General features: G+C 47.0%; 1 protein-coding gene across 2 annotated transcripts in view; it reads right to left on the bottom strand.

The window, feature by feature from the left end:
- LOC145338875 (sperm flagellar protein 2-like) overlaps positions 1 to 26,627 on the bottom strand; it is a 233,647-nt gene that overhangs the window by 183,307 nt on the left and 23,713 nt on the right. For both annotated transcript variants that reach the window (XM_080183275.1, XM_080183276.1), the window contains exons 6-10: positions 22,587 to 22,840; positions 18,999 to 19,113; positions 15,417 to 15,574; positions 13,025 to 13,141; positions 4,069 to 4,167 (exon numbers count right to left, since the gene is read on the bottom strand). In XM_080183275.1, coding sequence (XP_080039401.1) covers positions 4,069 to 4,167; positions 13,025 to 13,141; positions 15,417 to 15,574; positions 18,999 to 19,113; positions 22,587 to 22,840 — 743 coding nt within the window. The remainder of the gene's footprint in view (positions 1 to 4,068; positions 4,168 to 13,024; positions 13,142 to 15,416; positions 15,575 to 18,998; positions 19,114 to 22,586; positions 22,841 to 26,627) is intronic.

The following is a 26,627-nucleotide window of genomic DNA, read 5'->3' as shown; positions in this document are numbered from 1 at the left end:
CCATGTTAATCAAATGTGTGTGCAGCACCAAACATGTGTTACATGTTACCATGCAGAAATTCCACAACAAACAGAGCTCTTTATCCAGAGATAACCAGCAACAAGACAGGAAGCCAGGATTCACTAGTTATCTTGAAGAGGGTTAAATGGGTGCGTAGGGACTGTGATGGGGGATAGCAGGGAGTGTCAATGGTAGGACAGATGCTCTCGGCTGCCTATTTGCTGTATATTGGACACATCTGACCTTCCATCCCCATGTACCTTCTCCCCCTCCCACACCCCCACTCTCTCCCCTATCACTGACTCTCCCCCCCATTCCCCCTCCCACACCCCCATGTACACTCTCCCCTATCACTGACTCTCCCCCCCCATTCCCCCCTCCCACACCCCCATGTACACTCTCCCCTATCACTGACTCTCCCCCCATTCCCCCTCCCACACCCCCATGTACACTCTCCCCTATCACTGACTCTCCCCCCCACTCCCCCTCCCACACCCCCATGTACACTCTCCCCTATCACTGACTCTCCCCCCATTCCCCCTCCCACACCCCCATGTACACTCTCCCCTATCACTGACTCTCCCCCCATTCCCCCTCCCACACCCCCATGTACACTCTCCCCTATCACTGACTCTCCCCCCCATTCCCCCTCCCACACCCCCATGTACACTCTCCCCTATCACTGACTCTCCCCCCCATTCCCCCTCCCACACCCCCATGTACACTCTCCCCTATCACTCACTCTCTCCCCCCCCATTCCCCCTCCCACACCCCCATGTACACTCTCCCCTATCACTGACTCTCCCCCCATTCCCCCTCCCACACCTCCATGTACACTCTCCCCTATCACTGACTCTCCCCCCATTCCCCCTCCCACACCTCCATGTACACTCTCCCCTATCACTGACTCTACCCCCATTCCCCCTCCCACACCCCCATGTACACTCTCCCCTATCACTGACTCTCCCCCCATTCCCCCTCCCACACCCCCATGTACACTCTCCCCTATCACTGACTCTCCCCCCATTCCCCCTCCCACACCCCCATGTACACTCTCCCCTATCACTGACTCTCCCCCCCATTCCCCCTCCCACACCCCCATGTACACTCTCTCCCCTATCACTGACTCTCCCCCCCATTCCCCCTCCCACACCCCCATGTACACTCTCCCCTATCACTGACTCTCCCCCCCATTCCCCCTCCCACACCCCCATGTACACTCTCCCCTATCACTGACTCTCCCCCCCATTCCCCCTCCCACACCCCCATGTACACTCTCCCCTATCACTGACTCTCCCCCCCATTCCCCCCTCCCACACCCCCATGTACACTCTCCCCTATCACTGACTCTCCCCCCCCATTCCCCCTCCCACACCCCCATGTACACTCTCCCCTATCACTGACTCTCCCCCCCCATTCCCCCTCCCACACCCCCATGTACACTCTCCCCTATCACTGACTCTCCCCCCCATTCCCCCTCCCACACCCCCATGTACACTCTCCCCTATCACTGACTCTCCCCCCCACTCCCCCCTCCCACACCCCCATGTACACTCTCCCCTATCACTGACTCTACCCCCCATTCCCCCCTCCCACACCCCCATGTACACTCTCCCCTATCACTGACTCTCCCCCCCATTCCCCCTCCCACACCCCCATGTACACTCTCCCCTATCACTGACTCTCCCCCCATTCCCCCTCCCACACCCCCATGTACACTCTCCCCTATCACTGACTCTACCCCCATTCCCCCCTCCCACACCCCCATGTACACTCTCCCCTATCACTGACTCTCCCCCCATTCCCCCCTCCCACACCCCCATGTACACTCTCCCCTATCACTGACTCTCCCCCCCATTCCCCCCTCCCACACCCCCATGTACACTCTCCCCTATCACTGACTCTCCCCCCATTCCCCCTCCCACACCCCCATGTACACTCTCCCCTATCACTGACTCTCCCCCCACTCCCCCTCCCACACCCCCATGTACACTCTCCCCTATCACTGACTCTCCCCCCATTCCCCCTCCCACACCCCCATGTACACTCTCCCCCATCACTGACTCTACCCCCCATTCCCCCTCCCACACCCCCATGTACACTCTCCCCTATCACTGACTCTCCCCCCATTCCCCCTCCCACACCCCCATGTACACTCTCCCCTATCACTGACTCTCCCCCCCCATTCCCCCTCCCACACCCCCATGTACACTCTCCCCTATCACTGACTCTCCCCCCATTCCCCTTCCCAATGTGGAATCCGGATTGTTAATTTGAATTGATTGTTCATCTATTCAGTTTATTCAATCCGGAAAGCGATTCTTGTGTGTGTATATATAGGAAAATGTAACTGGATTGATTAGTAAGTTTGTGGATGACACAAAGGTTGGTGGATTTGTGGATAGTGATGAGGACCATCAGAGGATACAGCAGGATATAGATCAGCTGGAGACTTGGGCGGAGAGATGGCAGATGGAGTTTAATCCGGACAAATGTGAGGTAATGTATTTTGGAAGGTCTAATACAGATAGGAAATATACAGTAAATGGCAGAACCCTTAAGAGTATTGATAGGCAGACGGATCTGGGTGTACAGGTACACAGGTCACTGAAAGTGGCAATGCAGGTGGAGAAGGTAGTCAAGAAGGCATACGGCATGCTTGCCTTCATCGGCCGGGGCACTGAGTTTAAAAATTGGCAAGTTATGTTGCAGCTTTATAGAACCTTAGTGAGGCTGCACTTGGAATATAGTGTTCAATTGTGGTCACCACACTACCAGAAGGATGTGGAGGCTTTGGAGAGGGTACAGAAAAGATTTACCAGGATGTTGCCTGGTATGGAGGGCATTAGCTATGAGGAGAGGTTGGAGAAACTTGGTTTGTTCTCACTGGAGGGACAGAGGTTGAGGGGAGACCTGATAGAAGTCTACAAGATTATGAGAGGCATGGACAGAGTGGATAGTCAGAAGCTTTTTCCCAGGGTGGAAGAGTCAATTACTGGGGGGAACAGGTTTAAGGTGCGAGGGGCAAGGTTTAAAAGGAGATTACAAGGCAAATTTTTTAGAGTAGTGGGTGCCTGGAACTCGCTGCTGGGGATGGTAGTGACTTTTAAGGGGTGTCTTGACAAATACATGAATATGATGGGAATAGAGGGATATGGTCCCTGGAAGGGTAGGGGGTTTTAGTTCAGTCGGACAGCATGGTCGGTGCAGGCTTGGAGGGCCGAAGGGCCTGTTCCTGTGCTGTAATTTTCTTTGTTGGAAGGAGCTCTCTAATTGATCCCACTCCTGTCTTCCTTCTAAACCCTTCAGCTGCCACACAGCCTTAAATTTCCTTGTTCAAATTCCAATGTAATTCCCATTGGGAGCTTCCTGCATTAAGTGATGTTTGAGACTTCCAAAGCACAGCCTGTTGCTGTGGACTCATTCTCACTGTCTCCCTTGCAACCTGTTCCCATGGTGCCTGACCCCATTAGCAAAGCTTCTCCCTATCAATATTAGGCAGGAGGTGAAAGGTTATTAGGGTAAGCAGGAAGTTCCAGTCAGATCAGCCGTGATCTGTGAATGGGTGAGCAAGCTCGAGGGGCTGAATGGCCTACTCCTGTTGCGAATTGCTGTGTTGGTATGGATTTGAACAGTTCCCTCTCCTTTCTCCACCGCAGGGAGAGGTGTGTGAAAGCTACCTTGTGCCAGTGTGTGAAAGTGCCCCTCTTGCTGCTGCTGCCACCCCCACACCCCTCCCTCACCACCACCTATTCTCCATATCCTCCCGCTGGGGTGGGCCTCGTGGCCCAGGCTGGGGCCAGGGCGGCTCAATGCTAAGTGTCTGGCCTTTAACACAGAATCAAACTGAACAGAGGGAGGCCATTTGGCCAGCATGCACATACTAATAAAACAAACCAGCTGAAGTTGTTGTTACCCTCTCAATCCTTTGTTTGGATGATAATTCCTAATACAACAGCAAGGTGATTACTCTGAAACATTGACTTGCTTTCTGTCTCCACAGATACTGCCTGGCATCCTGCACATTTTAATTCAGATATTCTCAAACATGAACATTCCCTTCATACCTAACTGAGCCTTGGAGCCTGATTTGTCACGTTTCTTGTCTTGAGGTGACATACTCATCTTCCTCTTCTCTTTGGTGGCGTCCACTGCATTCACAGAACCTATCATCAAGGAAACCAGGTGAGAGGACTGGAATTCACCAGAGTTCTTACAACGTGGGACTTTAACCACTCAGATATAGACTGGGATAGTAGGAAAGGGAGGAGAGGGGCAGAGTTCTGACAGCGTGTTCAGGAACATTTTCTACAGCAGACAGAGTCCAGTTGATCGAGGCAGGAGGAGCTGGGAATGAGGTGAGCTGAGTAGACCAAGTATGAGAGGGAATAATGATCATTGTATCACCAACTTTAACTTGATTACACAAAGTCAAACATCCAGAGCAAGAATAATTAACAGGGGAAATAAAGCCAACATACCCCCCACTTCACAGTCCCCCTTCTCACTGCTGCTCCCTTCTTGCTGTCACCCCCGTCCAATAAGAGTGGGAGCAGCAAGAAGGCAGCAATGGGAATGACAGACACCAGTGTTTAACTGTACCCTCTCAGGACACTTTCCAAAAGATTACAAACAACTATTTAAAGAGGGAATTATACACTTCCTCAGGAAAGGGGGAAATCAGGGAAAGAGGGTCAGTATCAGGATTTGGAGAAGCCAACAGCAGGAGCAGTTGAGGTTTTATTTGAGTAAAGGGTGAGGCTGATTGAGACAGTGAGTGGGAGACTGGAATTCCCTCCCCACTCCCACGACCTCCAGCTGACCAATGACAGGACCACTCCCAGCCTGAGTACTGTGCACCAATTGTGAGAAACACAGCTCTCAGTTAAACAATTTAGTCAAGTCAAGTTCTGAAGGAGCAAGATTTTATTTGTCGTTCTTGCAAGACCGGGTGTCTAGTCAAAATAGGCACACCTTACATAGATTTGCAGCACATTAGAAGAAGAACCTAATGTTTTAAAGTGGACAGAGGATCTAAGCTGATAATAGAAACGAAACTCCCTTGGACTAAGTGCTTACCAAAAGCACTTTTTGCGTATTTGTACAGCTCCTCGAAAGGATTTGGGTTTATCCCCCTATGAAATGCTATTTGAACTACCTTATATGGGGGCAGTCGGGGAGTTACCGGTTCCTGAAATGAATGATCAATTTGTAAAGAAATATATACTGGGCCTGTCCTCCTCGATATCTTCCCTTAGGAAACAAGGATTATTGTCGCAGACTCCAGCCCTCGACTTCACGGTACATACAATTCAACCAGGAGATCGGGTCCTGGTAAAGTCATGGAAAGAAACTAAGCTGCAACCGGAATGGGAGGAACCATATGAAGCACTCCTAACAACTGAGACAGTAATCAGGACTGCTGAAAAGGGGTGGACACATCATACTATAATCAAGGGACTGGTAAAACCTCCAGATAATTCCAACACGTGGATGGTCAAACTGACTGAAGAACCTTTGAAGCTGAAATTTAAAAGACTCTAAATAATCAATTTTTAGTTGCGGCGTGAGCGCGGGAAAGGAACTGTTTTGAATTAAGTTCTCTCCTAAAAGGTAACGAGAAAGGGATAGAATGGAAGGGGTAACCTGGATAATGCTTTCCTTCCTCTTGTCCAAGAGAGTACTTACAAGTATGGGATATAATTCAGATAAGTTAGAAGAGGACAAGGGAAACACTATGAGCTCAGTTACGGTTCTGGATCTCACTACAACACAGGTAGTAGAGACAGACCTGTGTTCTTTGGTAATATGTGGGGATCTGGTGAGCCAGCAAAAATATTCGGTAGAATCCTTACAATTTTATGCCGACGGAAAGTATCCTTGGGGTAAACTCCCTTCCATAATATCCCTTCGTCAGAAACATATGCAGCCAAGATCAGAATGCCTAGATAAGGAATACAATCTTATAGGGACCAAATGGACTGAAAAAAAAAAAATAAGCAGTCCAGTCTTAGATCCTAAGAACCTCTCCCGGTACTCCATAGCTGGTGGGCCCTTCTTTACAGGTAACTGGACCAGGGACCAACAATTGCACCAAGCAGTATTTGGAATTAGGGTAAAGGAGGGAGGAAAAGATAGCAAATTGAAATGTTGTTTCCGAATCTATGTAGATAAAAATTTGAAAACACCTGACTAGAATGATAAGGTTCCCCAAAACGACCCAAGGGCAGTAAGAGTGGTCGAAGTAAACAACCTAAAACAAATCCTTGAAATAGAGACTGGGTATGAGGAGACTAATGCCTGGGTAGAATGGGTCAAATACACTGTAAAAAGCTTAAATAAAAGCAATTGCTATGCCTGTGCGTCTGGGAAGCCAATGGCCCAAATAGTACCCTTCCCTCTGGGATGGAAACGCGACAGAAGAGGTATGGAGTGCATGTTAGCCCTGTATCAAGAAAAGGAAGCATGGGGCAACCCGAACTGCACATCCCTATCCCTGATGTTCCCTCCTGTGGAAGCAAAGAACTTAAAAACTCCCCCTCAGTTTCTCACTGCCGTTGTGAATCACACTTCATGTGTGAACCGACAAAGGGCAGAGTTAACTCATAATATGGGGGAGTTAGAATCATGCTCAGAGGTCAGGAGCATTACAGAGAACGGAATGGGAGGGAACTATTCATCATTGAAAATCCCCAGAGCAGATATATGGTGGTATTGTGGAGGAAGGGTACTGAGGCCAACTCTACCCCCTCAGTGGAAAGGTACATGTGCAATTGTCCAATTGGCTATACCATTTACCCTGGCATTTGAAAAATCAAAAGGATCAGGAAAAACAAGAGATCAGTGATAGGAATTTCTTTTGATGAAAAGATATATCTAGATCCCATAGGAGTGCCTCGGGGAGTTCCAGATGAATTTAAAGCTTGAAATCAGATTACAGCTGGGTTTGAATCCTTGTTTTGGTGGGTAACAATAAATAAGAACGTAGATTGGATAAATTATATAAGATTGGGACGAGCAAGTGAATAGTATGTTAGCCAAACTGGAACAACCTACTCGCGCATATCTGGACTAAACCTGGGAAAAGGGATGCTAGTGAAAAATTACAGACAGTAAAAAAGAAAAGGGGGGATTGTGAGAAGTAGTGTAATTTTTAAGGCTGCAAGAGCCAACAGTACAATCAGCAGTGATGGACGAGTTCAGCAGCATACAGAAAGGGGGAGGCACATGACAGACAGTTAACTAGGTTACACGAAACAGATAACCACAGTGATGAGATTAAGCGCAAAATGGGAGTTGAGAGAGTGTTAATTGAAGGAATGACACAATACAAGCCATTTACAGTGTTTAAAGTTAACAAGGTTAACAGCCAAATAAGGGGGAATAACACAATACAAGCCATCACAATGTTTGAAAAACAGTATAAAATGTGCTGCAAATCTATGTAAGGTGTGCCTATTTTGACTAGACACCCGGTCTTGCAAGAACGACAAATAAAATCTTGCTCCTTCAGAACTTGACTTGACTAAATTGTTTAACTGTGAGCTGTGTTTCTCACATCAGGGAAAGAGGGTCAGTATCAGGATTTGGAGAAGCCAACAGCAGGAGCAGTTGAGGTTTTATTTGAGTAAAGGGTGAGGCTGATTGAGACAGTGAGTGGGAGACTGGAATTCCCTCCCCACTCCCACGACCTCCAGCTGACCAATGACAGGACCACTCCCAGCCTGAGTACTGTGCATGGTGTTGGTGAGAGTCTCAGTGGAAATGATTTAGTGGACACAGGAGTGTCTCAGCTACGTACAGTGAGACTCTTTTTCACAATTCTTGGTCAAGTGGGGCAGCTCACTCCTCAGGGTTTTGTTGGTAATGTTTCAGTGGGGACAGTGTCAGTTCCTCTGGAGATTGAGGTGGGACCATCCCAAACTCACTGACCTTGTACATGAATCAAATGGTCAGATACAGGGTGGGACTATTGTGATTGGCTTGAATGAAGGGCCAATGATGTTGAAGTAGATCCTTGCATCACTGCTTTTGGAGGGGAATGGAAGAGGGGACAGAAACTCTGGTTCTTTCCCCAGTGAAACATAAGGGACAGGTAGCAAGTTTACAGTTGTTTAACTGAGCTAGTGGAGTCAGTCCCAGCCGAGTTTCAGCAAGTAGTAACACAGAATGGAGAGGCTTTTCCCCAGCAGAAACTCTGTAGTTGAGTTGAAGGGCTGGAGGTTCATGTTGTCAGAGAGCCTAAGTCACTATCTCAGACAGTATAATTTCCCATGGGCTGATCTGACTACCAGGGCTGATTCTTTAGTAGAGCCAGGGGTATTAAGACCCATCACTACACATGTCAACTCTCCTGTTTGGTCAGTCTGTAAACCAGATGGGTCACAGAGGCTGACGATGGATTCCTGGGTTTTAATTAAGAACATTCCTGCTTGCATACCCACAGTAGCTGCAGGGGCAGACTTAATAACAGTTATAGCCCTGACAGCTAGTGTTTAGATGGACTCACTATTAATAGTTCACTCTCCCATCAATGTTTGGAAAGGAAGTTGGCCTCGGTGTTTGAGCCATTGCTGTTTACACAATGCTGCCCACCCCAGGGAGCTTTTCCAGTGTCAGCAGGTGAACTCTCAGGAAATACAGATAGAGCACGAGATTCCGGTTTCTGGAATTAGGAATTAATACTGAAGGAATACTGAGCAATCAAGCAGGGAGAAGGCAATCAAGTTATCCTGGCTCACCTCAGTGACTACACAACCTTTCCTGGGGTTGACAGGTTATTACAGATGGAGAGGGTGGGGAAAAGTCAGCTTCATTGCTAACACTGTTGAGAGAGAGCCATGAAACTGGGCACCCAAATGTGGACATGCCTTTGAGGGACCGGAGAGGGATCTCCAGCTGCACCAGCTCTTGGAATAATTCATTTGGAAATGTGACTTGGCAGCAGCAACAGGAGCCTCAGTGCAGCACTGATACAGGAGATCCACGGGAAGTATTAGCCAGGGGCACATGTCCCCTCTCGGGTAATAACAGCAGAGAAAGGGTACTTGACATGAGTGCCACCTACTGATCACCTTCTGTGAAGCATTTGACAGCTCAGCCCTGATAACCTTCACAACGCAGCTCTTACTGCAGGGGAGGATTCAAGAGGGAACAGTATCCAGCATCTGGATTGCTGGGTGGACCCTGATTTTACACAGCACAATTCTGAAAGGATAATCATTGCAATGAGAAAGGATGTGTTAGTAATTGTGCTGCCAATAACCCTGATCAAATGAATTGAAAAAGAGCAAACCTGGGACACGTGAGGGGGGGCTGAGAGTCCACGGCAATGAATTGAAACTGCATCGGACCTTCCCCTCAAACTCAGAGGGGTACAGAATTGCCTGGTGTTGGTGGATAACTTCACCAGTTGGGGTCAGGCATTCCCTGGTAAATGTGTAACTGCACCATGGACAGCTAAAACACTGCAGCAAGAAGTGTTTACAAGGTCAAATACACCTCATTGTGGAATCCCATCGCACCAGTTCCCAGTCAGGTAATGCAGCACACTCTGCACCTGCTGGGAACTGAGGGGAAGTGGCATGTACCTCACAATGTACAAACATCAGGAACACCTCACTGAGACAGCACTGAAAAAAGATGTAATTGCCCGAGGAGGGAAACGGGAAGGAACTGTACCACTGGTACTGAACATCAGGATAGGGAAATCCGAGGGAACTGGATATACTTCCCACAATAGATTGCAGAAAGAGCTAGGAGAAGGCCCAGTCTAACTGAGAAACAGCTCAGGGAAGTTACTAAGGAACAGTTTCTGGCAGATTTCCAACAGTCTACAAGATCTCCATGGTGAGCTGCAGGAATCACAGGGAGGATGCATCGTGCTAATAAACTGCTCCTGAAACCAACCAAAGTACAAGAATAGGATATAGGTCAGCAGATGATGGTGCTAAATGATGTGGGAGTTGGTCTGTTTGAACCTCAGTACAAAGGAGCAGACAGCATTGTGGATGGAGCCAGCACCATGGGGTGTGTGCTTTAACTGCTAAAATGGGTTACATGGTTTCATAAGAACATAAGACCTAGGAGCAGGAGTCAGCCATCTGGCCCCTCGAGCCTGCTCCACCATTCAATAAGATCATGGCTGATTGGGTGGCAAGGTAGCACTGCTGCTTCACAGCTCCAGAGGCCTGGGTCAATTCCCAGCTTGGGTCACTGTCTGTGTGGAGTTTGCACACTCTCCTCAGGTCTGTGTGGGTTTTCTCCAGTTTCCTTCCACAATCCAAAGATGTGTGGGTTAGATTGATTGGCTGTGCTTAAATTGCCCCTTCGTGTCCTGAGATGTGTAGGTTAGAGGGATCAATGGGTAAAATATGTAGGGATATGGGGGGGGTTGGGCTTGGGTGGGATCGCAGTCAGTGCAAACTCGATGGGCCAAATGGTCTCTCTGTACTGTAGGGTTTCTATGATCTTTGTGGACTCAGCTCCACTTACCCACCTGCTCACCATAACCCTTAATTCCTTTACTGATCAAAAATGTATCTATCCTTGCCTTAAAAACATTCAATGAGGGAGCCTCAACTGCTTCACCGGGCAGGGAATTCCACAGATTCACAACCCTTTGTGTGAAGAAGTTCCTCCTCAACTCAGTCCTAAATCTGCTTCCCCTTATTTTGAGGCTATTCCCCCTAGTTCTAGTTTCACCCACCAGTGGAAACAACTTCCTGCTTCTATCTTATCCATTCCCTTCATAATCTTGTTTCTATAAGATCTCCCCTCATTCTTCTGAATTCCAATGAGTATAGCCCCAGTCTACTCAGTCTCTCCTCATAAGCCAACCCTCTCAACTCCGGAATCAACCTAGTGAATCTCCTCTGCACCCCCTCCAGTGCCAGTATATCCTTTCTCAAGTAAGGAGATCAAAACTGTACACAGTAACTCCAGGTGTGGCCTCACCAGCACCTTATACAGCTGTAACATAACCTCGCTGTTTTTAAACTCCATCCCTCTGGCAATGAAGGATAAAATTTAAATAATAGTCCATTTTGCTGTTATTCCGACCAAAATGGATGACCCACATTTATCAACATTGTACTCCATCTGCTCAACCCTCACCCACTCACTTAGATTATCTATATCCCTTTGTAGACTTTCAGTATCCTCTGCACACTTTGCTCTGCCTCCCATCTTAGTGTCATCTGTGAATTTTGACACACTACACCTGGTCCCCAATTCCAAATCATCGATGTAAATCGTAAACAATTGTGGTCCCAACACTGATCCCTGAGGCACACCACTAGTCACTGATCACCAACCAGAAAAACACCCATTTACCCCCACTCTTTGCTCTCTGTTAGTTAACCAATCCTCTATCCACACTAATACATTACCCATAACACTGCACCTTTACCTTATGTAGCAGTCTTTGGTGCGGCACCTTGTCAAATACCTTCTGGAAATCCAGATACACCACATCCACAGGTTCCCCACTGCCCACTGTACATGTAATGTTCTCCAAGAATTCCACCAAATTAGTCAAACATGACCTGCCCTTCATGAACCCATACTGCGTATTACCAATGGGACAATTTATATCCAGATGTCTTGCTATTTCTTCCTTGATGATAGGATGCAAGCATTTTCCCTCCTACAGAAGTTAAGCTAACCGGCCTATAGTTACCTGCCTTTTGTCTACCTTCTTTTATAAACAGTGGCCTCACATTTGCTGTTTTCCAATCTGCAGGAACCATCCCAGTTTCATATCAGGAAACTGTTCACTGGAGAACAAAGCAGAAAGAGAAAGCAGCCAGTGTCAGACCACTGGTTCATTAGAGGCACACAGCTTGACTTAAACCATAGTTCTCATGCATCAGTCACTGAAAGTAAGTGTGCAGGTACAGCAGGCAGTAAAGAAGGCAAATGGTCTGTTGGTTTTCACTGAGAGGATTTGAGTATAGGGATAGGGATGTGTTGCTGCAATTGTACAGGTCATTAGTGAGGCCACGCCTGGAGTGCAGCAAAAGTTTACCAGGCAGATTTCTGGGGTGGCAGGTCTGTCATATCAGGACAGTTAGGATTATATTCACTGGAGTTTAAAGTGAGGGGATCTCATAGAAACTTATAAAATTCTAAGAGGGTTAGACAGGGTAGATTCAGAAAGAATGTTCCCAATGGTGGGGGAGTCCAGAACTGGGGGATCAGAGTTTAAGGGGTAAACCTTTCAGAACTGAGCTGAGGAGAAATTTCTTCACCCAGAGGGTGGTGAATGTATGGAATGAGGCCAAAACATTGTCTGATTACAGGAAGAAATTAGATCTAGCTCTTGGGACTAAAGGGATCGAGGGATATGGGAGGAAGGGGGGAAATCAGGATATTGAATTTGATTAGCCACGATTAAACTGAACGGCAGAACAGGCTGAAAGGCCAAATAGTCTCCTCCTGCTTCTAGTTTGTGTTTCTATTGGGAGTTAGTGTGTTCAATTCTGGGCATCAAACCCCAGGATGGAGATATTAGCCTGGGAGAAGGAACAGCAGAACCACCAGAATAATCCAGGGGTTTATCAGAAAGACAGGCAGCACAGTCAGGGTTTATATGCCCAGAGTTGAAGAGGTGATCTAATTGAGAGATTTAAGATGATTATAGCATTTAGTTGGATGGATGGCAAGATACATTGTCTCTGGTCCCTGGGGGGGGGGTCCCCACATGTTTCCTGGAGAGCTTGTTCCATAGATTGACTAATCACTGTACAGAAGCTCTGACCTCAGTATCCAAAGGAAAGAGACTGTTCATTACTGAGGCTTTGAGTGAAATCGAGTGGACAGAGATTGGGCAGCGGTTTTTCTGCTTCATGGAGAGGATTCCCACAGTTACACCACAGACGCCAGTTAAATGAACAGGCTTTGGTCTTACAGATGTTGCCAGACCTGCTGAGATTTTCCAGCATTTTCTCTTTTGGTTTCAGATGCCAGCATCTGCAGTAATTTGCTTTTAGACTTCAGTCTGTTCTCCTCCACAACACTCACCGTTTCTCACTGATTTTCCTTCCTTTGGAGATTTCTGTAACTCGAGAGAAGGAGCTGGCTCGACCTGAACTGGAGAAGGAAGCACTCTAACCTCATCTGGCTGCTCCACCACAGCATCTGGGAATTCAAACAACACAGTTAGCCACTTCCTATCCTGAACAGGAGCCGAGGGAGCTCCGTGCCGAGGGAGGGCCACACTTGATAACAATGTTAGCCACTCGCTTTGCTGTACAGGAGGTGATGGTCTCGTGGTATTATTGCTAGATTATTCATTCAGTTACTCAGTTAATATTGTGGGGACCTGGGTTTGAATCCTGCCATGGCAGATGGTGGAATTCGAATTCAATAAAAATATCTGGAATTAAGAATCTACTGATGACCATGAAACCATTGTCGATGGTTAGAAAAAACCTCATCTGCGTCATTAATGTCCTTTAGAGAAGGAAATCTGCTGTCCTCACCTGGTCTGGCCTACATATGACTCCAGAGCCACAACAATGTGGGTGACTCTCAATTGCCCTCCAGGGGCAACTAATGATAGGCAATAAATGCTGATCCAGCCAGCAACACCCATGTCCCAAGAATGAATTTTAAAAAAAGTCACTATTGACATTTAGGAAATATGGGGAATCAACTTGTCCTCAAAAACAATGCAAAACGAACAATGTGGCTGTAGGAAAAGCATTGAGCAGCTCACTGCTGGAACTCACAACCGATTATGGGGTGGCACATGGTTAGCAATGCTGCTTCACAGTGCCAGGGACTCAGGTTCGATTCCTGATTTAGATCACTGTCTCTGTGGAGTTTGCTAATTCTCCCTGTGTCTGCGTGGGTTTTCTCCACGTGTTCCGGTTTCCTTCCACATTCTGAATGACGTGCTGGTTAGGGTGCATTGACCCGAACAGGTGCCAGAGTGCAGCGACTAGGAGACTAACTTCACTGCAGTGTAAATGTAAGCCTACTTTTGACAATAAATTAACTTGATGTTACTTTTACCTTTTTTTTTGTTTTTATTCCAATTGAATAAAATCAAGTCCAATTCAGAGTCTCGACAAGTTGAGACATTCCCGATCCGAGCTGACACGACAGGGCTCGCAGCGCCTATCCTGGGCTTGATCTCCATGATCCAAGCTGATTGGAGTAGGTATAGCTCCTCCTCCAATGACTGAGCTCATTTGCATCTTAGCCAAAAGGCCCAGATGCCACTTTTAGAAATTCCTTCAAATGAAATGTAACCTAATGACTTCAACCAAGCACAACATGTCCGTACAACACCCAATCTTAGCCAATCATTCCTTCTGTCAGCAAAAAGTTGGCATGTTCAACCAGGCTTTTGTTTAAGATCACGTGTAATATCAACGCTGCTTCGGGAAGCGGGATTGGGGTCTCCCGGCGCGGAGCGGAGAGCACGCGCGGGATCGGGGTCTCCCGGCGCGGAGCGGGGAGCACGCTCCGGCTCGGGAAGCGGGATCGGGGTCTCCCGGCGCGGAGCGGAGAGCACGGGCGGGATCGGGGTCTCCCGGCGCGGAACGGGGAGCACGCGCGGGATCGGGGTCTCCCGGCGCGGAGCAGGGAGCACGCGCGGGATCGGGGTCTCCCGGCGCGGAACGGGGAGCACGCTCCGGCTCGGGAAGCGGGATCAGGGTCTCCCGGCGCGGAGCGGAGAGCACGGGCGGGATCAGGGTCTCCCGGCGCGGAGCGGAGAGCACGGGCGGGATCGGGGTCTCCCGGCGCGGAGCGGGGAGCACGCTCCGGCTCGGGAAGCAGGATCAGGGTCTCCCGGCGCGGAGCGGGGAGCACGCTCCGGCTCGGGAAGCAGGATCGGGGTCTCCCAGCGCGGAGCGGAGAGCACGGGCGGGATCGGGGTCTCCCAGTGCAGAGCGGGGAGCACGCTCCGGCTCGGGAAGCAGGATCAGGGTCTCCCGGCGCGGAGCGGGGAGCACGGGCGGGATCGGGGTCTCCCGGTGCAGAGCGGGGAGCACGCTCCGGCTCGGGAAGCAGGATCGGGGTCTCCCGGCGCAGAGCGGGGAGCACGGGCGGGATCGGGGTCTCCCGGTGCAGAGCGGGGAGCACGCTCCGGCTCGGGAAGCAGGATCGGGGTCTCCCGGCGCAGAGCGGGGAGCACGGGCGGGATCGGGGTCTCCCGGTGCAGAGCGGAGAGCACGCTCCGGTTCGGGAAGCGGGATCGGGATCTCTGCACGGGCGCCCAGCTTAATCTTTCACCCAAAGACAACCCCTCCCACTGCTCCTTCCAAGAAACAGCCTAGGTTTCCCCTCAGGCCTCCACACCCTATCCCCACATTTGCTCCCTCCTCCCTCCCTCACCCTTGCGCCCTCCTCCATGTTCTTCTGCTGCCGGTTCCTGGTCTCAGTGAGGAAGCCGTTCCTTTACCTTGACACTGTTTCTTGTATAGCGTTCCAACCAGGATGTTCTCCAGTTTCTCCAGCAGCTCTTCCTGCTCCACTTCCCCATTCACCTTCACCAGGATCTTCTGTTTCTCATCAAACCACCTCTCCAGCTTCGGCCAGTTGTCATGGAAACCAATCAGCCTGGCAAAGAAGCCAGATTTGGTGAGATCAAGCATCGAGAATCCCCGCTCTGCTCCTCCCTGACTCTAACAGTAACATTCCCAGGCCCCGTTAATCCAATTCCATCCATCAGAACTGTTACTGCCAGCCTGTGTATCACCATAGGGTAAATCCCTAAGGTCGTGGTCACTGCAGTCTGAATCATTGGGCATTTAGAGACTGGGTTTGGGGTGGTTACTGGATATTCCCTCACCAGGGGCGACTTAGAACATAGAACACTACAGCACAAACAGGCCATTCCACCCACAAGTTGCGCCGATCACATCTATACCTACCAAGCCATAGAACTATCTGTAACTCCCAATCCCACTAAACCCCATATACTCATCCAGAAGTCTTTTAAAAGACCCCAGCGAGTTCGCCTCCACCACCACCGACGGCAGCCGATTCCATTCACTCACCACCCTCTGAGTGAAAAACTTACCCCTAACATCTCCTCTGTACTTGCTCCCCAGCACCTTAAACCTGTGTCCTCTCGTAGTGACCATTTCAACCCGGGGAAATAGCCTCCGAGAATCCACCCTATCTATTCCTCTCAACATTTTATAAACCTCTATCAGGTCACCTCTCAACCTTCGTCTCTCCAGGGAGAAGAGTCCCAGCTCCCTCAACCTAACTTCATAAGGCATGCCTCCCAATCCAGGCAACATCCTTGTAAATCTCCTCTGCACCCTCTCAATAGCTTCCACATCCTTCCTGTAGTGAGGCGACCAGAACTGCGTACAGTACTCCAAGTGGGGCCTGACAAGGGTCTTATAAAGTTGCAGCATTACCTCCCGACTCCTAAACTCAATCCCTCGATTAATGAAGGCCAGTACACCATACACTGCCTTGACCACATCCTCCACCTGCGAGACTGATTTAAGAGTCCTGTGGACCCGGACCCCAAGATCCTTCTGCTCCTCAACACAGCTAAGACTCCTACCCTTGATATTGTACTCCTGCATCCCGTTGGTTCTGCCAAAATGGACCACTACACATTTATCCGCGTTGAAGTCCATCTGCCACTTCTCCGCCCAGTCTTGCATCCTATCTATGTCACGCTGCAACTTCTGACATCCCTCTAGACTATCCACAACACCACCAACCTTCGTATCGTGAGCGAACTTACTAACCCATCCCTCCACTTCCTCATCCAGGTCATTTATGAAAATGACAAACAGCAAGGGTCCCAGAACAGATCCCTGGGGCACTCCACTGGTGACCGACCTCCATACAGAAAAAGACCCATCCACAACCACTCTCTGCCTTCTGCAGGCAAGCCAGTTCTGGACCCACAAGGCCAAAGGCCCTTGGATCCCATGCCCTCTCACCTTCTACTTGATAGAAGTCTACAAGATTATAAGGGACATAGACAGAGTGGACAGTCAGAAGCGTTTTCCTAGGTTGGAAGAGTCAATTACCAGGGGGCATAGGTTTAAAGGAGATGTATGAGGCAGGTTTTTTACACAGAGGGTGGTGGATGCCAGGAACTCATTGCCGGCGGAGGTAGTGGAAGCGGATACGATAGTGACTTTTAAGGGGAGTCTTGACAAATACATGAATAGAGGGGTATGGTCCCTGGAAGGGTCAGGGGTTTTAGTTCAGTCAGGCGGCATGGTCAGTGCAGGCTTGGAGGGCAGAAGGGCCTGTTCCTGTGCTGTAATTGTCTTTGTTCATTATAAGCAGTAGCAGCAGGCTGTGTGTGTGTGTGTGGTTCCCCTGGTGTGGAGATGTCGGCGTTGGACTGGGGTAAACACAGTAAGAAGTCTGACAACACCAGGTTAAAGTCCAACAGGTTTATTTGATAGTAAATCCACTAGCTTTCGGGGTCTTCCCCTTCATCCGGTGAGTGGGGAGTTCTGGTCACAGAACATTTAAAGACACACTCAGTTTATAGAATACTGATTAGAATGTGAGTCTTTACAACTAATCAAATCGTAAAGGTGCAGACAATGTGTGTGGAGATAACATTAAGCATAGGTTAAAGAGATGTGTATTGTCTCCAAACAGTACAGGTAAGTGAGGTTTTGCAAACCCAGGCAAGTCACGGGGGTTACAGATAGTGCGACATGAACCCAAGATCCCTGTTAAGGCCGTCCTCACGTGTGCGGAACTTGGCTGTCAGTCTCTGTTCAGCGACTCTGCGCTGTCGTGTGTCGTGAAGGCCGCCTTGGAGAATGCTTACCCGAAGGTCAGAGGCTGAATGCCCGTGACCACTGAAGTGTTCGCCAACAGGAAGGGAACAGTCTTGCCTGGATGAATGAACACCGCTCGACAATCACCAGGCAAGACTGTTCCCTTCCTGTTGGCGAACACTTCAGTGGTCAAGGGCATTCGGCCTCTGACCTTCGGGTAAGCATTCTCCAAGGCGGCCTTCACGACACACGACAGCGCAGAGTCGCTGAACAGAGACTGATAGCCAAGTTCCTCACACATGAGGACGGTCTCAACATGGATCTTGGGTTCATGTCACACTATCTGTAACCCCCGTGACTTGCCTGGGTTTGTAAAATCTCACTAACTGTCCTGTCTGGAGACAATACACATCTCTTTAACCTGTGCTTAATGTTATCTCCACTCACATTCTCTGTACCTTTAAGACTTGATTAACTGTAAAGACTCACATTCTAATTAGTATTCTGTAAAGTGGGTGTGTCTTTAAATGCTCTGTGACCAGAACTCCCCACTCACCTGATGAAGGGGAAGACCCTGAAAGCTTGTGGGTTTACTATCAAATAAACTTGTTGGACTTGAACCTGGTGTTGTCAGACTTCTTACTGGTTCCCCTGAGCTCGGGGTTACAATGAACTCAATCACCAGGGCATCAGTCAGCTGGCCATGCTGCAATCTGCTATCAATCACTGGGTCACTCCAGGTTCACTAAGGATTACTCGTCACTGTCTGCTCAATCATCAGGGTCACAGATCACCATGGAGACATTCACAGGGGCCAATGTGTGGTGACTGTCTGGGGTCAGGGGTCACTCACCAGGGTCAGGGGTCACCACGATTAAAACAAACCGATGTCAGAGATCACGGGGGCCACTAGCCACAGCCAGGAATCACCAATGGGGAGGCAATGGCCTTGTGGTATTATTGCAAGACTATTGATCCAGAAACTGAGCTAATGTTCTGGGGACCCGGGTTCAAATCCCACCATGGCAGATGGTGGAATGTGACTCCAGAGCCACAGCAACGTGGTTGATTCTCAATTGCCCTCAGGCAACTAGTGTTGGGCAATAAATACTGATCAGTCAGCATGTCCCACCAATGAACAAAAAAAACTCCCAGGGTCAGGGGTCAAGGCATTTGCCAGAGCAGGAATTGTCATTAGATCAGACACTGGGTCAGGGGTGAAGGCAGGATTATTCACTAGGGTTAAGGGACACACTGGGTTCACTCACCGGGGCAGTACTTGCTCCTCTTCAGCGGTTGAGCTGTCAGTCACATTTCCTTTGCTGTCGGAGTGTACACTGTCTGTTTTTCGACTCTCTGTCCCAGAGTCTAAACTGACTGGTGCTAAAGAGATAAACACCATCAGCATAAAACTGTAACTGATTCAAAACCAATCCAGATGTCTCTGTGGATGCAAACGAGACTCCAGGACGGGTACGTTGTCCCCCTGGTGCAAGGGTCAACGATGTCTCGGAGCAGCTGCAGGACATTCTGGAGGAGGAGGGTGAACAGCCAGCTGTCGTGGTGCATATTAAGAAGTCTCACAATAGCAGGTTAAATTCCAACAGGTTTATTTGGTAGCACAAGTGCTTGCAGTGCTGCCCCTTCATCAGGTGGGTGGCGAGTTGGGTTCACAAACACGGCATATACAGACACAAACTCAATTGCAAGATAATGATTGGAATGCGAGTCTTAACAGATAATCAAGTCTTCACAGGTACAGACAATGTGAGTGGAGAGAGGGTTAAGCACAGGTTAAAGAAATGTGTATTGTCTCCAGACAGGACAGTTAGTGAGATTTTGCAAACCCCGGGCAAGTCATGGGGGTTACAGATAGTGTGACATGAACCCAAGATCCCGGTTAAGCAACTTGGCTATCAGCTTCTGCTCGGCAATTCTTGCGTTGTCATGTGTCTTGAAGGTCACCTTGGAGAACGCATACCCGAAGATCAGCGGTTGAATGTCCGTGACCACTGAAGTGATCCCCGTCTGGAAGGGAACATTCCTGCCTGGTGATTGTCGAGCGATATTCATTCACCCATTGTCATAGCGTCTGCATGGTCTCCCCAATGTACCAAGTTCCGCACACATGAGAACAGCATCAACCAGGATCTTGGGTTCATGTCACACTATCTGTAACCCCCACGACAGAAAGAGATTTGCAGCTATATATACAAAGAGAGGACGTCTGGTAAGTGGGAAGCTTTCAGAAGTGTGCTAACCAGGGTTCAGGTCAAACACATTCCTCTTAGAGTGAAGGGCAAGGCTGGCAGAAGTCAGGAACCCTGGATGACTCGGGATATTGATGCCCTGGTCAAAAAGAAGAGAAACATGACACGCATAGGCAGCTGGGATCAAGTGGATCTCTTGAAGAGTATAGAGGGTGTAGGAGTAGAGTTAAGAGAGAAATCAGGAGGGCAAAAAGGGGACATGAGATTGTTTTGGCAAGTAAGGCAAAAGAGAATCCAAAGAGCTTCTACAAATACATAAAGGGCAAAAGAGTAACAAGGGAGAGAGTAGGGTCTCTTAAGGATCAACAAGGTCATCTTTGTGCAGATCCACAAGTGATGAGTGAGATCCTAAATGAATATTTCTCATCAGTATTTCCTGTTGAGAAAAGCATGGATGTTCGGGAACTTGGGGAAATAAATAGTGATGTCTTGAGGAGTGTACATATTACAGAGAAGGAGGTGCTGGAAGTATTAAAGCGCATCAAGGTAGATAAATCCCCAGGACCTGATGAAGTGTATCCCAGGACATTGTGGGAGGCTCGGGAGGAAATTGCGGGTCCCCTAGCCGAGATATTTGAATCATCGATAGTCACGGGTGAGGTGCCTGAAGATCGGAGGGTGGCAAATGTTGTGCCTTTGTTTAAAAAGGGCTGCAGGGAAAAGCCTGGGAACTACAGGCCAGTGAGCCTCACATCTGTGGTGGGTAAATTGTTGGAAGATATTTTGAGAGACAGGATTTACAGGCATTTAGAGACACAAGGACTGATTAGGGACAGTCAGCATGGCTTTGTGAGTGGAAAATCATGTCTCACAAATTTGATTGAGTTTTTTGAAGGGGTGACCAAGAAGGTAGATGAGGGCAGTGCAGTTGATGTTGTCTACATGGACTTTAGCAAGGCCTTTGACAAGGTATCGCATGGTAGGTTGTTGCATAAGGTTAAATCTCACCGGATCCAGGGTGAGGTATCTAAATGGATACAAAATTGGTTTGATGACAGAAGTCAGAGGGTGGTTGGAGAGAGTTGTTTTTCAAACTGGAGGCCTGTGATCAGCGGTGTGCCTCAGGGATCAGTGCTGGGCCCACTGTTATTTGTCATTTATATTAATGATTTGGATGTGAATATAGGAGGCATGGTTAGTAAGTTTGCAGATGACACCAAGATTGGTGGCATAGTGGACAGTGAAGAAAGTTATCTCCAATTGCAACAGGATCTTGATCAATTGGGCCAGTGGGCTGACGAATGGCAGATGGAGTTTAATTTAGATAAATGCGGGGTGATCCATTTTGGTAGATTGAACCAGGGCAGGACTTACTCAGGATGTTGGGGAGAGTTACAGAACAAAGAGATCTAGGGGTACATGTTCATAGCTCCTTGAAAGTGGAGTCACAGGTGGACAGAGTGGTGAAGAAGGCATTCAGCACGCTTGGTTTCATTGGTCTGAACATTGACTACAGGAATTGGAATGCCTTGTTGAAGTTGTATAAGACATTGGTAAGGTCACACTTAGAATATTGTGTGCAATTCTGGTCACCCTATTATAGAAAGGATATTATTAAACTAGAAAGAGTGCAGAAAAGATTTACTAGGATGCTACTGGGACTTGATGGATTGAGTTATAAGGAGGGGCTGGAGAGACTGGGACTTTTTTCTCTGGAGTGTAGGAGGCTGAGGGGTGATCTTATAGAGGTCTATAAAATAATGAGGGACACAGATCAGCTAGATAGTCAATATCTTTTCCCAAAGGTAGGGGAGTCTAAAACTAGAGGGCATTGGTTTAAGGTAAGAGGGGAGATGTACAAAAGTGTCCAGAGAGGAAATTTTTTCACACAGAGGGTGGTGAGTGTCTGGAACAAGCTGCCAGAGGTCATAGTAGAGGCGGGTACAATTTTGTCTGTTAAAAAGCATTTAGACAGTTATATGATTAAGATGGGTGTAGAGGGATATGGGCCAAATGTGGGCAATTGGGATTAGCTTAGTGGTAAAAACTAGGGAGCCTGGACAAGTTGGGCCGAAGAACCTGTTTCCATGCCATTGACCTTAATGACTCCACTTTCTATCTGTACCACTCTCTCTCTCTCTCCACTTGTGATCTGTCCCACTCTCTCTCTGCTCTCTATTTATCCCACTCTCTCTCTCCGCTCCCTATTTATCCCACTCTCTCTCTTTCTCTCTCTCCACTCTACATTTATCTCACTCTCTCTCTCTCCGCTCTATATTTATCCCACTCTTTCTCCGCTCTCTATTTATCCCATTCTCTCTTTCCGCTCTCTATGTATTCCACTCTCTCTCTTTCTCTCTCTCCGCTCTCTATCTGTCCCAATCTCTCTCTGCTCTGTATTTATCCCTCTCTCTCCATTCTCTATCTGTCCCAGTCTCTCCCTCTCCGCTTTGTATTTATCCCTCTCTCTCCGCTCTCTATTTATCCCAGTCCCTCACTCTCTCTCTCCACTCTCTATTTATCTCACAGTCTCTCTCTCCACTCTGTATTTATCCCACTCTCTCCCTCTGCTCTCTATTTATCTGACACTCTCGTCATGCTGTGCAAATTACTCATTGCATTATTAACTGGAGGCTGTTTCCTTACCTGTCCTCTCAGAGTAACGAGCTAGAACTGTGTTATCTGACACATCCAACAGGATGACAATGTCCAGCGCGGGATGCGGAGGGGGAGAATCTTTTGGAGCTCTTGTGTCGATAACAAGGCTGGTCTTTGACTTCTTGCTCTTGTTGTTTGCTTTGTCAGGATCAAAGCCAGTCAACCACTTCTCCAGCAACTTGGCCTGTTTAATAGTCACTGGAAAACCATCCAGGATCCAGCCACACTCTGCTGGCAGCGATCTGCAAGGGAACAGATAACTCAGAACATTGCTGGCAACTCACGTTTCCTGCATCAAGTCTTCCAGTGTTACCATCATGCCTAATTGGAGAAATCAGATACTGGCTGGAACCCAGATCAATACTTCCTAATTTTTAATATTTTCTTTAGAAATGAGGAATGTGACTATTGAACAGAGACACAAAGAACTCAACTGCGAGGCAGCAGCGCTAGCAACCGGGTGCAACAATTGAACAGACAACACAGGAAGCTGCTGATGAACTGTTAATAAAAAAACAGTAAACAAGATGAACAATAATACACTCCTCCTCCATTGCAGCTATACCTTTACAGCGATATACACAGTGAGAGATTTACAGCTATAGACACAGAGAGAGATTTACAGCTGTATAAACAGAGACAGATTGACAGCTATGTACACAGTGAGAGATTTACAGTTATATACACAGTCAGAGATTTACAGTTATATACACAGTGAGAGATTTACACCTATATACACAGAGAGAGATTTACAGCTTTATAAACAGAGAGAGATTTACAGCTATAGACACAGATAGAGATTTACAGCTATATACACAGAGAGAGATTTACAGCTATATACACAGAGAGAGATTTACAGCTATATACACAGAGAGAGATTTACAGCTATATACACAGAGAGAGATTTACAGCTATATACACAGAGAGAGATTTACAGCTATAGACACAGATAGAGATTTACAGATATATACACAGCGAGAGATTTACAACTATATACACAGAGAAAGATTAACAGCTATATACACAGAGAGATTTACAGTTATATACACAGTGAGAGATTTACAGCTATAGACACAGAGAGAGATTTACAGCTATAGACACAGATAGAGATTTACAGCTATATACACAGATAGAGATTTACAGCTATAGACACAGATAGAGATTTACAGCTATAGACACAGATAGAGATTTACAGCTATATACACAGTGAGAGATTTACAGCTATATACACAGTGAGAGATTTACAGCTATAGACACAGAGAGAAATTTACAGCTATAGACACAGAGAGATTTACAGTTATATACACAGAGAGAGATTTACAGTTATATTCACAGAGAGAGATTTACAGCTATATACACAGAGAGAGATTTACAGTTATGTACACAGAGAGAGATTTACAGTTATATACACAGTGAGAGATTTACAGTTATATACACAGAGAGAAATTTACAGCTATATACACAGAGAGAGATTTACAGCTATATACACAGCGAGAGATTTACAGCTATATACACAGAGAGATTTACAGCTGTATACACAGTGAGAGATTTACAGCTATATACACAGAGAGATTTACAGTTATATACACAGTGAGAGATTTACAGTTATATACACAGTGAGAGATTTACAGTTATATACACAGAGAGAGATTTACAGCTATATACACAGAGAGATTTACAGCTGTATACACAGTGAGAGATTTACAGCTATATACACAGAGAGATTTACAGTTATATACACAGTGAGAGATTTACAGCTATATACACAGAGAGAGATTTACAGTTATATACACAGGGAGAGATTTACAGATATATACACAGGGAGAGATTTACAGATATATACACAGGGAGAGATTTACAGATATATACACAGGGAGAGATTTACAGCTATAGACACAGATAGACATTTACAGCTGTAGACACAGATAGAGATTTACAGCTATATACGCAGTGAGAGATTTACAGCTATATACACAGAGAGAGATTTACAGTTATATACACAGAGAGAGATTTACAGCTATTGACACAGATAGAGATTTACAGCTATATACACAGTGAGAGATTTACAGCTATAGACACAGATAGAGATTTACAGCTATATACACAGTGAGAGATTTACAGCTATATACACAGAGAGAGATTTACAGCTACATACACAGAGAGAGATTTACAGTTATATACACAGTGAGAGATTTACAGCTATATACACACAGAGAGATTTACAGATATATACACGGAGAGAGATTTACAGCTATATATACAGTGAGAGATTTACAGCTATATACACAGAGAGATTTACAGCTATATACACAGTGAGAGATTTACAGCTATAGACACAGATAGACATTTACAGCTATAGACACAGATAGACATTTACAGCTGTAGACACAGAGAGAGATTTACAGCCATATACACAGTGAGAGATTTACAGCTATAGATACAGATAGAGATTTACAGCTATAGAGACAGATAGAGATTTACAGCTATACACACAGAGAGAGATTTACAGCTATACACACAGAGAGAGATTTACAGCTATATACACAGTGAGAGATTTACACCTATATACACAGTGAGAGATTTACACCTATATACACAGAGAGATTTACAGCTATAGACACAGAGAGAGATTTACAGCTATAGACACAGATAGACATTTACAGCTGTAGACACAGATAGAGATTTACAGCTGTAGACACAGATAGAGATTTACAGCTATATACACAGAGAGATTTACAGCTATATACACAGTGAGAGATTTACAGCTATAGACACAGATAGAGATTTACAGCTATATAAACAGCGAGAGATTTACAGCTATAGACACAGTGAGAGATTTGTTAGAACATAAATTATTAACTTTATCTTCAGTAAGTATACAGTCCATGTAAACCAAATAACAGATACCACCCTACAAAACTCCTACCGATTTCATTGATTCGTGGAAAATAGGAGCAGGCGAAGTCATTCAGCTCTTCAGACCTGGGCTACGAATTAGACGAAGTAGAGAGGGTCGAGAGCTTCAACTTTTTAGGTGTCCAGGTCACCAACAGCCTGTCAAGGTCCCCCCCAGGCCAACAGTGTTGTTAAGAACACTATAGTTAATTCTTTCTCAGAAGACTAAGGAAATTTGGCATGTGAGCTACGACTCTCACCAACTTTTACAGGTGCACCATAGAAAGCATTCTTTCTGTTTTTATCACAACTTGGAATGTCTCCTGCTCTGCCCAAGGTCACAAGAAACTCCAAAAGATTGTGAACATAGTTCAGTCCATCACGCAAACCAGCCTCCAACCCACTGACTCCGTCTTCCCGCTGCCTCAGAAAAGCAGTCAGCATAATTAAGGACCACACACCCCTCACATTCTCTCTTCCATGTTCTTCCTCTGGGAAAAAGATACAAAAGTCTGAGGTCACGTACTAACCGACTCAAGAATAGCTTCTTCCCTGCTGCCACCAGACTTTTGAATGGACCTACCTTGCATTGTGTTGACTTTTCGCTGCACCCTAGCTATGACTGTAACACTACATTCTGCACTCTCTTGTTTCCTTCTCTATGAATGGTATGCTTAGTCTTTTTCACGCACAAGAAACAATACTTTTCACTGTATGTTAATACATCTGACAATAATAAATCAAGTTGGCTTCTTGACAGAATTGTGGAGAATTGTTTTTCAAACTGGAGGCCTGTGACCAGCGGTGTGCCTCAGGGATCAGTGCTGGGTTCACTGTTAGTTGTCATTTATATTAATGATTTGGATGAGAATATAGGAGGCATGGTTAGTAAGTTTGCAGATGATACCAAGATTGGTGGCATAGTGGACAGTGAAGAGATACAGAACAAAGAGATTTAGGGGAACATGTTCATAGCTCCTTGAAAGTGGAGTCACAGGTGGACAGAGTGGTGAAGAAGGCATTCGGCATGCTTGGTTTCATCTGTCAGAACATTGAATACAGGAGTTGGGACGTCTTGTTGAAGTTGTACAAGACATTGGTAAGGCCGCACTTGGAATACTGTGTACAGTTCTG

Source organism: Carcharhinus amblyrhynchos, unplaced genomic scaffold (assembly GCF_965287045.1).
Source record: "Carcharhinus amblyrhynchos unplaced genomic scaffold, sCarAmb.v2.hapA chromosome_206, whole genome shotgun sequence".
Classification (NCBI taxonomy): domain Eukaryota; kingdom Metazoa; phylum Chordata; class Chondrichthyes; order Carcharhiniformes; family Carcharhinidae; genus Carcharhinus; species Carcharhinus amblyrhynchos.
This window is presented reverse-complemented; position numbering and strand designations above follow the sequence as displayed.